The 13,762-nt window shown below is 41.7% G+C and overlaps 1 protein-coding gene across 1 annotated transcript in view; it reads left to right on the forward strand.

The window, feature by feature from the left end:
• SLC7A11 (solute carrier family 7 (anionic amino acid transporter light chain, xc- system), member 11) overlaps positions 1–11,987 on the forward strand; it is a 59,424-nt gene extending 47,437 nt beyond the window's left edge. Inside the window, 5 exon segments of the mRNA XM_009708311.1 lie at positions 114–217; positions 716–812; positions 4,850–4,999; positions 6,722–6,899; positions 11,920–11,987. Coding sequence (XP_009706613.1) covers positions 114–217; positions 716–812; positions 4,850–4,999; positions 6,722–6,899; positions 11,920–11,987 — 597 coding nt within the window.
• Positions 11,988–13,762: the final 1,775 nt, after the last annotated feature.

Consider the following 13,762-nt stretch of genomic DNA (forward strand, 5'->3'; position numbering starts at 1 on the left):
GCAGAAAAGGGGTATAAATAAAGCTTACTATACTCATTAATAATTTGTTAACAGAGTAAAATCGCTTTCACATTTTGTGAAAAATCATGGCATGTTTCTCTCTCCTCTAACAGACCTTTGCCGAACGACTAATGGGAAACTTTTCTTTAGCTGTACCAGTATTTGTTGCTCTCTCCTGCTTTGGATCTATGAATGGTGGCATTTTTGCAGTCTCCAGGTGAGCATTGCTAATATTGCTGGGGGTGAAGGGCATGGATACACACTGAAAGTAAGGAAGCAAGGGGAAGGGAGAGTAGGAGTCATTCCTTTAGCAGGAAATGAAAAATGACTACGTTGTTTACGAGGTGTGGGACTTCTTCTCACTTTGTTCCTGTTAAATTTAGTATCTTATTGTTAAAACCCTCTGAATGGTTTGGAAATGGATCCCTCTGAGCATAGCACTTAATTAACGGCTGCTTTGTTTCATGTGAAGGAGGGAAATCGGAGGGAAAATATTAACTAAATCCAAACACTGATCATAGTGTAAGGTAAGGAGGGAGACACCTTCAGAGATGACTTTGATTTCCGCGTATGAGCTTCTCCTGCTCATCTTTTCATTCAGAACGGCTCAAACAAGCCCAAGAAGTGCCGCTGTGCTCTGTGACTTTCACGAGCTGCTTTGCCTAGTCACAGTAATGAGCACATTTAAAGTCTGTCCACATTTATTTCCCACCAGGATGTTCTTCGTTGCATCCCGCGAGGGTCACCTTCCGGAAATTCTCTCCATGATTCATGTCCGCAAGCACACTCCTCTGCCAGCTGTCATTGTTTTGGTAAATCATACAAACAAATGTTCCTGCATGAGAATTCATATTACAGGCTTGCTCCGGAGGATTCAAACAGAATTTGGGCACTGCTTGAGTCTCATTTATTAATGTGTACATGGGCTTTGGGCAGGGCAGAGGACAGTAAAAAGAGGAATGAGATTTGGGAGTTGTTCTTATTCTGTCATCTCCTTGCTATCTTGTCGGTAGCACTTGACTGCCTATTGCTGCAACCTAATTCATGTCATACTGCCCTTTATTTCTACGGACCTGCTAGTGATGAGCTAGTTCCCTTTCAGAGAAACAAATTCCGGTTAAACAAACAAACAAAAAAAGGGATTCATTTAACTGAAAGTGCAGCTGAACACCAGCATCTGGGAGCACCCCAAAGGCCCATTATACCACCTTGTAGTGAAAAATGCAAACAATTATGCACCAAGATAATGGAAAGGGGACCCTCAGCAGTGCAGTGTAGCAGTGATTAAAAAATGAGAGAACGTGTGCCTGGGCAATAGTCTGTGAATTGTCTAAGGAAAAACACTAGTATTATAGTGGAAATCCTATTACTGACTTCTAAAATAGCGGCAGAGCTAAATGTTGGCCATGTGTTTGCGTTGCAGACTAATTTGTACGGTAAAATGTTAAGACAAAATGTCGAAATACCAACCTCAAACCTCAATTTGTGTAGTGCCAGGAAGATTTTCACTTAACTTGCGGTCTCCATAACTGTAGGTGTTCAGCTCCTCTTTTGGGACCAATGACCGTAATGTATCTGGACAGGCCTCTGCATCTGTGGGGAGTTCCAGCCACAGCAGAAGATGCATGTGCATCTATGAGTCTACGCTAGTAAGATTAGATGCTTGTACTGCAATTTAAATCAGTTTTTGCTATAGATGCCTATAAACTCATTTCTAAAGTGCCAGCTGAAGTGATGAATTTTATATGTGCACATGCATATTGAAAGCAAGCCTGAGGAGAAGGGCTTGGGGGTGCTGGTTGATGAGAAGCTCAACATGACCTGGTGATGTGCACTGGCAGCCCAGAAAGCCAACTGTGTCCTGGGCTGCATCCCAAGCAGGGTGACCAGCACATCGAGGGAGAGGATTCTGCCCCTCAGCTCCGCTCTTGTGAGACCCTCCTGCAGTACTGCCTTCAGCTCTGGGGTCCTCAGCACAAGAAGGACATGGACCTGTTGGGGCGAGTCCAGAGGAGGCCATGAAGATCATCTGAGGGCTGGAGCACCTCTCCTCTGAGGACAGGCTGAGAGAGTTGGGGTTGTTCAGCCTGGAGAAGAGAAGGCTCCGGGCAGACCTTAGAGCAGCCTCCCAGTACCTACAGGGGCTGACAAGAAAGGTGGGGAGGGGCTTTTGACAAGGGCATGGAGTGACAGGATGAGGGGCAATGGCTTTAAACTGGAAGAGGGAAGATTTAGATGAAATATTAGGAAGAAATTCTCCCCTGTGAGGGTGGTAAGGCACTGGAACGGGTTCCCCAGGGAAGCTGTTGATTCAATATTAAATCAATAATCCCATCCCTGGAAGTGTCCAAGGCCAGGATGGATGGGACTTTGAGCAACCTGATCTGGTGGAAGGTGTTCCTGCCCATGGCAAGGGGGTTGGAACGAGATGGTCTTTAAGGTCCCTTCCAACCAAACGATTCTATGATAACAGTAGGCTTCCGAATTTTGAAAATTAGGCAACGTGATCGTGGTGGAAAATTTTAATGGAATTCATTTTGCATAAGCATTTACTTTGCATTTTATTTCTTTGGGTGAAGTAGTCATACCTTTTGGGTCAATTGCATTTTTGTTTTTTGTGGAATGAAATGCACAAAATGTATTAATACTTTTTTTTTTCTGAAAGACCTTTTTTACTATTTCCTCTGATCCTGTTACACCAGTGCATTGATTTCCTTTGAAAAAGTCAGATTCTCATATGAAGATGTCTTTCCTTCAGAGATTGTAAATTTTTTTCTTGCCTTATTGCAAATAGAGTAGTTGCAGGATATATTCTGCATCAATAGTCTGCATTTTAACATTTTTCTGTTTTAGTTCTCCTGCCAAGGTCTACACACTGTAAGAAAGGAAAGAGCTCTTGAGGATAAACTGAGAAAAAGAGCATCCTCAGTGTTTGAGGCTTGTTAAATGAAAAAGGATTTTTAGGAATTAAGAAGTCTGTTTATGTATGTCCTGGTATTTGATAGATATGTGTGTAGCAACTCCAAGAAATCGTGCAGTGTGATTGTAACCCTTCTTTTTTTTTTTTTTTTTTCTTTCTCGATAGCTCTCCTTCTCTGTTTGTGGCCCATTATTGCACTGTCATGCTTATAACTGAGATTCTAAACTTTTAGGGGCTGAGTCTATATAGAAGAAATCTTGCCCGATATAATTCAGTGGTAAAATTTCCTTTGACCTTTACAGAGAAGGAGTTTGCTTAATATCTGTGTGTAAAGAACTAAGCACTTTGTAAGTCATTAGAGGTTGGAAGCCAGAGACCCACATTTGAAATATTGATCCTTCTGGTTCAAATCCATGCTGTCTTCACTGCTTTAAAAAAAAAAAAAAAAAGAGGAGAGAGGCAGGCTGTGAATCTAGATAACTAATACAAGTTAAGTTTTCTTTACATAGAGATTTAGCCCACATCTGCAGTGAATTTCACCGGTTGCCTCATTGTAACCCTAGAGAGGCTGTCACTGCCAGGATCTTCCCTCTTGCCGAACAATAAGGGCTATGGTGAATTTGATCCATTCCTTCATCCTCAAATGCAAGGACTGTGTCATAGGGTGTCTCACGTGGGAAATGCAGACTACCCTGCAGAGATGATCCAAGCTACAAATATTCTACTTTTATCCAGGCATTACCCTGAAGTAGATCCCTGTAACCTACACTAGTCATAGAAGCATTATGGCCGGAAGAGACCTCAAAGATCATCAAGTCCAACCATATACCCGATGCCACCATGCCCGCTAAACCCACTAACCCATGTCTTGAAGCGCCACGTCTAAACGTTTTTTGAACACCTCCAGGGATGGTGACTCCACCACCTCCCTGGGGAGCCCATTCCAAAGCCTAACGACTCTTACAGTGAAGAAGTTCTTCCTAATATCCAGCCTGAACCTCCCCTGGCACAACTTGAGACTGTTTCGTCTTGTCCTATCGCTAGTTACTGGGGAGAAGAGACCAACCCCTGCCTTGCTACAACCTCCTTTCAGGTAGTTGTAGAAGGCGATAAGCTCATCTGACCAAGGCACAACGCTAGTTTATACATAAGCTTTTGCCTGCCCTACAAAAGCCTTGTATCTCAGAACAGCTTTTTAATGAGGGAGTGTATTTATTCCAGTGTCCCCTCTCCTTTTTGCTCTACAGTAGCTGCTTGAGTGACAGCTAAATGCTTCTCTCTGCTTAGAAATGTTTGCATTTCCAATGTGCAATAAGCTTACACCCTGCGAGCCTGAAAAGCGTACTGCACATACAAGTTGGTGGCAAGCTGGTGTGCCCAGCTGGCATCCCATGGTGTGCAGCTACCCCCTACCATGCCCTCTTTGCCGAGTTCCCCTGTTGCAGCCTGGGGGACTGTAAGATTTTTTTTCCTGCTGCGAGACACCTAGAAACCTCTGCTTTCATACGATCAGATGTGACCAAAATTTAACTGCTCTTATCATTTGCATCAACGATGAGCAAGTAAAACTGCAGTGGTCTAATGTATTTGTCAGGTCCCGTGAGAACGGTGCCCAGGATGCTCAAGCATTTTGGTGATGCAGTGGGCTGGGTGCCTGTGTGTTTGTCTGGGTGACAGGGGACACATATGTATTGATTGCATGTGGCCAGCCGGGACAGAGATATATTGATCGAACGTGATCTCAGGGGACAGCTATGTATTGATCACACACCTGATTGCATGGCAAAGGCAGGCTCGAATTCTGTGGCCCTCAGGTGTTTCTGTGAAAGGCTGTGCTGCTTGTCCCCATGGAAAAATTTGACATTACTGCTGTAAAATAATAGAGAGCAATCCACTAAACCCCTCTTATGCTCTGAATTTCTTTTGCAGCATCCTCTCACAATGATAATGTTATTCAACGGGGATCTCTACAGCCTCCTGAATTTCCTCAGTTTTGCCAGGTGGCTTTTTATTGGACTAGTAGTTGCTGGGTTGATTTATCTCCGATATAAACGTCCTGATATGCCTCGTCCTTTCAAGGTAACCTCCGCTCTCTACTGTTTTACATGAATACTTCTCCCTCCTATCCATCGTGTAGTCAGACAGTAAAGGAGCATTTTCTAATGTAGAAAGCTAATCTGTTTTTTGAGAAAAACAGAGTTAAAAGAAAATAGTCTTCGGCAGTGAAGGGTCTCCGAGTGTTTTCCTGCAAGCTCCCCAGCGCTATGCCAGCTGTGTTCCCTTCTGAAAGCTCATTCTTGCCTATTCCCTGGTGCTTGGGGGGCAGTGACTGAAGCTGCTGTGCCAAAGTGAAGATGTTTGCTCAGTTTTGCCTTTCTGTCGCATTGAGGCAGCGTGTTGCAAGCTGTGTGAAAATACCTCTAGTCCTGTGTAGTCACACAGGGTTCAAACTGCAAATGTTCAGGTTACGTGTGCCAACCTGATTTTCAGCGCATCCTCTATTTAATGTCTCCTTTGATAAAGGCCTGAAAAATTTTGCCACCAGACTTCATGTCAAGCATAAGCATTAATATTAAACATTTATTTAATTGTCTATTCAATATCAAATATACCAATTTGATGTACAAATAAGTTATTAGTGCTATTCTTATGATGTTTGGGACTTGCAATGGATTTGCAGACACAGTTATTGTGAACCCAGAAAGAAAATGCTAATTGCCTGGCCCATTGAACAGTAGCTGTTTTGGCCTTGGTTCTGCTGCTATTCTTGCTGATTTTAAGTAACGTCTTACAAAGTAAGTTGTCCCATTGTGTATCCAGGAGGATAATGTCCATTATGAAAAAAAAATGGAGGAATCTATCCCTATTTATATATTACCAAGAAGCCTATTTTGTGAAGAACTAAGAATGTGCACTGTTGCATTCTTGTAGGTATATCTGTAAATAAGAAGGTCAACAGCACAACCTATTTTGCTTTGATTCAAAAAAAAAAAAAAAAAAGCAGCTTTGACAGTGCACAAAAGAGGAACAGTAGTGCTTCAAGGCATGAAAGGAAGAGAATAATCTCTAAGGAATTCTGCAATTCTCTGTTACACCAAACATCTCACAAGTCATGCCTGTAGGCATTTCCTTCAGAGAGATGCTAACATAGTGATTGTAGTGATGCTCTTGAAAATTGAGAGAATTAATTTTATATTGTTATTTTTTGTACTTTCAACAGTGACACTGATAATGCTATCAGTCATACAGTCAGAAAGTGCTTTTTCAGTAGCTATCAGTTGCATAATGCTATCAAATATCTTTATCACTAGTCAAATTGGTGTTTAATTTGCTCTCTTCCTGCTAGATTTTGATTTTACCTTAGGAAGAAAATCAATATGTTCTTAATAGTTTTAAAAGGTGACTTGAGCTCCTGGTTGTGTTTTAAAATGTTTTCTAATAGGTAATTATCAAAGAGGAAATCTTTAGTGCAGTTAGAGCTGCTTACTTATCTACTGGGGGATTAGAGAAAGGACTTCTGCAATGTAACTTATTTACAGCCCTTACATTTTAAAGGACGTAAAACACTGTAGTGTTTTAGTGTGTAATTAAAAGACTTCTATGGTACTCACTGCACAGCACTCTGCATAGCTTGGTTTCTGCAGTCACTGACATTTAGTATGCGTGTTCTAGATACCCATATTTCTCAGAACTATCCTGTACTGCTGGGTTTTATCCAATTTACGTTTCATGGAACATTAAATGCCATAGTCATTCAATAACAAGGTCAATGTAAAGCAACGGTTCTTTGTGTGGTTTCAGGTGCCTCTATTTATTCCAGCATTGTTTTCCTTCACCTGCCTTTTCATGGTTGCACTGTCACTTTACTCTGATCCGGTGAATACAGGGATTGGATTTGCAATAACCCTGACTGGAGTTCCTGCCTACTACCTCTTTATTGTATGGGACAAGAAGCCAAAGTGGTTCAGAAACCTCCTAGGTAAGTCCCAGTGGGACTTCTCTCCTTCATCCTACTCTGGGAATTTCTCAGGGCTCCCCATGTTGTGAGATCCTTCCGATCGATCCTCTCGGCTGCTCTGAGCTGGCAATGACAACGCAAGTTTCTTTTCGGCTATGTGTGCTATGGTGTTGCTCTGCCGGTTACAATCAGTGTCCGCTAACTAACAAGATACGTTTACAGCAAGCCTGTTCTTCAAATAGCGGTTGACTTTAAATGGCTGGATGCCTCTCCCTGTCCCCTTCTCCCCTCCCTCCCCTGCAGACACCTGATTCCTTTTAAATCACCCATCTCCCTTCCCTGGCCATTAGCCTACGCTAACAGAGACAGTATTACACTCCTAGGAGAATCGGTTTGGAAACTTAAACACCACAGTGGTGATGACAGGATGGGCTTGGTGCTCCCTGCTGAGACCATGTGTCTGTGGACCACTGAGGAGTAAGTGGAGTGGGACAGGCTCAGGCAGGCTTGGTGTGGGGATATTGTCCTTAGCGGTGGCTCCTGACAAAATGATAGCAAAATATACCGTGCCTGACACATCTCTGTGGAAATTATTTCTGTGCTTCATGAAAAACAACTTCTGCATGACTTGACTGTAGTATTTCACACCTGAAATACACTGAGAATCATTTTTATACTATTTCTGAAAGTTTTTGAAAGCATTTGTGGAAGTTCTGATGTGTTGGAGAAGGGATATTTGGAGCATTTTGATTAGAAAGAAGTCAGTGTCATTTATTACAGTTCCTCATTCTTCCCTTTTTTATTACTCGGCAAGGTAGGTTTCCAAAATGGAGGTAATTTTCAAAATATGAAGCAAGAATATAGGCAAAATATTTGAGGAATGATGGCTAATTTGTTAAAACTGAAAGAAAATCTCTTCTGATGCCAAAGAAAAACTCCACCCATGAAAGTTTTCAGCTAAAAATAGTTTATTTGCATCAGTGGTAAATCAAAAATGCATATTCTCTTCTGTGCTTCAGTCTTAAGGGATGATTTAAAATGAGCTGCTCACAATAAAAGAATGGGTGTTTCATATGTATGTTATTATGCTATAACCTTTTACTTGTGTTTTCTCTGTAGAAATACAGGTTATATAGTTATATCCTATCTGAGGTAGGATCTATGAATTTCCATCTCAATTCATGCTGGGAAGTCCATAGACAATAGGGTAGAAAATGTTTACAGAAAAAGATGTTACTTTAAGGCTAGCATGCTCTGGTCATCTTAATTTTATATCCATAAAGTTATAAATTACTTGCAATGTCTTGGGAATGGGTAGAAAGCTCCAGTGCAAATGAAAACAGTCGTATGCAAAAGGACAGTCTATTAAAGAGTTGGGGGGTTGTTTGTTTATAATTTCTCAGCTACGGCATTTAGGGATTAGGAAATTTTCCCTTATCAAACCCAGGAGATTTTTGGCATTTTTTGTGAAGTCTCAGAGGTTTTGGAATACAGTTACTTGAGTCTCTGGCCACAGGATGCCAGTGTTGAACTACATTACTTGGGTGAGAGGAAAAAAAAAATATTCTCTTTAAGGTAGACTGGGTGGATGTGAAGCTTTTTTCTGCCAGCTGTGACAATGAAGGTGAATCTTCTAGCTTTTCAGATAACACAAAATTCTTGTCCTAGAAAGAAGGCCTGGTAGCTGTGTAATACCTACGGACCGACACAGTGTACTGGCTCAGAGGGGAAAGCAGAGGATGCCAGTCAGTAGGTGAAACAGCTTGTTTGCTTTGCAATTATTATTCCCAAAAAAGCAACAGTAATGGTGGAAAACTAATACTGAACAGTTTTGGGGTGGAGCAGAGTGGAGATTTACTTGTTAAATAAAAAGAAATATTTTTTTCTCCTCTCAGAAGGAGCAATAAACCTTCTGTGTGGAGTCATTAAACTGGCATTATTTTGTGAGTGTTAAGGGAGCTCCATTATAAAGCCTGAAAGCATTTTTCAAAGGCATTGAATGAGGATAAATTCGCTTAAGGTACCTCTGTGAGACATAGAAAAGTCAAGTCACTGAGCAGCTACAAACTTGATGTTCTAACCTTGAAACGATATGCATTAGGTGTACATAGGCATGAAAGAGCAATCCCAGACACGAGGTAAAGGACAACATGAAAAAGTGGGATTGTCATTGAAGAGGTAGATTTTTGCCAGATTACTTGAGTAGATTTCTTTGAGAAGATAACTGATTTTTTTCTAGACAAAGGAGAATGTGATAGATCCAATCTACTTAGACTTCAGCAAAGCATTTTGTGCAGTACCACGGGGGTCACAGCCTGTTGGTCTGAAGACAGCACCGTGCCAACAAGACTGTTCCTAGGCTGTGTCATCGCGCAGCTCAGCCCACGAACAGGGTGCTGTCGGGCTCTCTTGGCCCACTTGCAAAGTCACCTTGTTGGGGAACTTGACTTGCTCAGCTACCCAGACGTGCTTTGGAGATGAGAGGTGACTGCTGCTCGTAAACCCTACCTGGAACATGTGCTCTTTACTTAAAGGACAGCAGTGGTACAGAAACACCTGGGTATAGACCAGCCCCATGTAAGATTAGACTGGATATTCGGAATAGATTTTGTACGGATCAGAGGAGAGGGATGTTGAACAGCCAGAATGAATGGTGGGATAAAAGACTCGGCCTGAAGATGAGTACGTTTATGAAAGGGGTTTGAAGCTGGTTACAATAGCAGAGCCCTCAAATGGATAACCCAAGAAATCGTCTCCAAGGCTGAACGTCTTTGTTGTGTACGTTTTGACTGTCCTTAATGGCATTTACATTGCCCATTCTCCTTACAAAATGACTGTGTTGGACGAAAGGTAACTTCACCATTTGTGGGGTTAACAGGGTCCAGGGGAAGGAATAACACTCTGTTCTCTTCTCTGCCAGAGAAATTTTGCTGTAGCACCAGATGTGCTGAGACAAATCATTTTCAGCTAGTACAGGCTTCATTTGACCTCTGCTTTCTTGCTTTTTGTAGAACTAATGTGAAAGTGAAAAAAGTCAAGCCTAGCAAATCCTACAAAGCAGATCGGTGTGTGAAAGGATGCAGCACCAGCACAAGAACACTTCTGTTTGGTCTTCCTCAGTTGAAAACCCAACCTTAGACTCTCATTTAAAACATCTATTTCTTTCCAGTGAGTTGCGAGGAGCTTAAAAGTTGAATACTGCTTTCTTCATAGCCTGAGCCCATGCTGGAGAAGAGATCTGTTTATATAACAAAATGTCTCTTTCAGGGTTATTTACAAACACCAGAGGATGACACTTGCTCACTCAGAACATAGTGTTATGTGATCGGTTTGCTTCTCTTTGTTGAGTTTGTGATGTTGGGATCTGCAGGAAATCATCTTGGCATTTTGCAGTCACAGATTTTCTGTCCAGTCTTATACATAGGCAGTAAATTACTGCGTGCTTTCCTCACCGAAGCTTTGTGTGGTGCTTAGGTAGATACCAGGTCTCAGTTTTTTATAAAGGTTGTCCCCTGGGACCCATTTACAGTGAATTGCCCTCTTGAAAGGGAAAATTAGGGTTCAAAGTTGGGGTCATGGTATGTTAAGTTGTCTTGTTACAAATGTGAAGCTAGTCCTGTAACTCCAGGTACTGCTCAAAGCGGACGATATACAGACGCTGACTGGAGACAGATTGGAACATCCTTATCCTGTCTTATCCTGAGTATATTGCAACCAAAAGAACCTAAGCAAGCACCCCAACTTCTCTGATTGCTGCTCCACGGCTTCATGCCGGCACAGAGCAAAACTACCGCCTGGAAATGGAAGAGTGGTAGCAGCCTCCCGCCCGGCGAGGGCAAGGTCTTGCTGCGGGTAACTCTAGTTTGTCGAACAGGATATCAAAATCACAGCCAGCACTCGAGATGCTCAGCCTTTCCCTCTGCTGCCGTGCCCTTTTCCAAGAGCTGTTACAGCATAGCTCAGCTTGACAGAAAGTCTGTTCTTCCTTTGCTCAGCCTCAAACCTGGAAGGGGTGGGATGGCAGAGGCAAAGCCCTGCTGGCTTCCCGCTGCTGGCTTTCCTCCTGCCCTTCACCCCGACCACGCTCAGCCCGGCTCTGAAGTCCCGGCTGCGGGTAGGGGAGGGAGACTGAGGAAAATGCAGTCCCTGTTGAGTCTCAGCCTCTCTGACCCCATCAGTTTATAGTCTGAGGGAACCTGGCTTTGTGCTGAACTGGTGACCTCCAGAGAGAAGAGCGAAAGATGGTAGAGTCTGCCTGAGACGGGAGAGCAGGAAAGTAGTTTCAGTTCATATCTTCTGTGAGTTGCACTCTTTTACCCTCCTCGCTTTGCACTGAGTCGTGCTGGCCGAGGAAAATCACAACTTTCTCTTATGACAGCTTCTGCTTGTTTAAAATGGGTTACTAAAAAAAAGGGACAAGTGAAAGGAGTGGGAAGAGAATGCTCTTTTACTATTCTATATGCAAATTAACTGTGCCATTTATGAATCAGTAGCCTAAAAAGAAAATGACCAGAATCACCCGAAGTGTCCAGAGTGACAAAAAGACAGCGTTAAAGTTGCTTTGGATGCATGATGTTCTTAGACCTATGAAGCTTTGTAATCGTTGTTTCCTTTTATTTTAAGTTGGTTTTTTTTCCTTTTGTGCTTAGGTAGATCTTGGCACAGCTGAATTATCTTGTTTGAAGTCTTTCAGACTTTCATTTCAACATTGCAACTCTGTTAAAATTAAGTGATTGTGCAGAGGAGTCCTGTTTTAAGATAGCCTTTACATGCATGCAGACATTTATTGAACAAGTCGATGTCTCCATACCCTTCCTTTACTATTGTATATGCACAGCCTTGGATCAGAGGCAAAGAAAACAAAGTTAAAAAGAAGAAAAATTTGAATCAGACATTTAAATGTTATATGCACCTGGTATATATGACCGCTGTGAACCGTATGTGTAATTAGGCTGTAGAGCAGCTAAGATAATTTTCCTGGCTGATTCTGCCTTCTCCATCCCCACCAAAATTTCGCATGTGTATGCTTTTATCTTTGCAGACAGGGTAACTCTGACATTGCAAATCCTATTGGAAGTCGTCCCATCAGAGGAAGACCAGAAATCATGATCTTCATGTACAGCTTTTGGCTTGGTGTTTCGTTTCCACCCCAGGAAGAGGGTAGGGAGGTTTTTCCCCCTACCTAATGCTCTGCAAACTGGAGGAATAAGTCACAGCTACTGAGCAAGGCAGTTACCAGAACTGTATTTTATGATGTTGCAAATTTTTTTAAGTGTGGTTGGTTTATATGTAGAAAGCAAGAACTTGTGCTATGAGGGAACTCATCTCCTCGCTATTTCTTTTGTTAGTGTCATATTTTAACAAACCGTAGGTTTGTCAAACTGGGATTTTGGTTGCATTGTCACTGAAAGTAGGTTTAAGCAATGTGTAAGTAATAGTCAGGTGTACTGTGACGAATGTGTCCTGCTTGCTGTCCCTGAAGAACCCAACCCTCACCAGAGAAAGGAGGAGATAAAGCTGCTGAGTTTCAATTATTAATGTTCTTCCCGTCACCCTGTTTGGCAGCCCGATTTGACTTCTTTTGGCTCGCAGGGAGCACCAGCACACTGATGCAGGAGCACAGCAGATTCCACACCTTGGTGGTGCCAAGTTCAAGATTTCTTCATTCCAGAGTTGTTACACTATAGCCGATAGGAACATCTTCTCAGAATTAATATTTCTGCCAGGGGGGCAGGAAGATTTTAGCCTGGGGACTGTAATTTCATACATGTTAAAGTTTCTACCTGTCTGGAAATGATGACTGTTTTTACCGATGTTTCTTTGTGTACATATGTATAGGAAATACAGCAACACAGTAATCGCCTTCAAATGAGTCAAAACATTTGAATGCAACCTCTGTTGCTGTATGCATATTTTTCTATCTGGAAGCATATGGACCCACAGTTATCAGTCAGGCAAAACCTGATTTGAAAGTTTTAGATCATTGTCGGTCAGCAGACATAAATAATAGTCACTGATGGGAATACTGTATAGACACGGCAATGATCACAATACCTTTTTATAAATAAGGTTTAAGACAAGCTACAACAGATTTGTTGATCTGAGTCGAATATGCGCCTAATCTGTGGGCTTTTCATTGAAGCACGCTCCAATTAACTGGGCTTTGAAACACCAAGGAACTGGTGCTCTGCCAGTGTCGTCTTCCTGGTTTTGTCTCAACCGAAACAGAGAAAGGCCATCAAAACTGATAAAATCAAACTAAATTCATCTTCAGAATGATGTTTGAGCTGAGACTTGGCTCAAATATGAGCTGAAGTTTTACCCATTTTTTTGAAGATAGTTGTAGATAAAGAAATTTTTTAATGCTTAGAAATTCAGTTTTATATTGTTAGTCAAAGACTACTTAACCTTAAGATTAAGGTTTGTTGTCACTCTGTTAAGAATATAAGGCTTACATATTGAATGCACTAATTTTTGAGCTGTTTGCTGTCAGGAAGTCATATGTTTCATGAAAACTTTTATGGAACTAGGCAACGTTAAACTTCCTAAATTGGGAGAAAAGCACAACTAGTAGCCAGACCACTACAGTAAAGGGAGACTGTGTATTGTATATGTGTTGTATATATCCTGAATATCTACCGGTTTAAGGGTGTACAGTAAAATGTCTTAAATTTATATGTGTTTTTCTTTCTTGTATTTCTGTGGTGGAATTTCATAGAAATAGGGAAATGCCAGTAACTGATTATGTAGAAAAGCAGTAATTTAAGACACAGAAAACATTTTGCAAACAGTTTTTTCTTTAAATGTTTTCTGTTTATAGTAACTTAAAGTGTTATTTGAAAGTTTTTTAGGCAAACATTTTGAGAGAGTTTTTTATGTTGACA

Source organism: Cariama cristata, unplaced genomic scaffold (genome assembly GCF_000690535.1).
Source record: "Cariama cristata isolate BGI_N322 unplaced genomic scaffold, ASM69053v1 scaffold9279, whole genome shotgun sequence".
Lineage (NCBI taxonomy): Eukaryota > Metazoa > Chordata > Aves > Cariamiformes > Cariamidae > Cariama > Cariama cristata.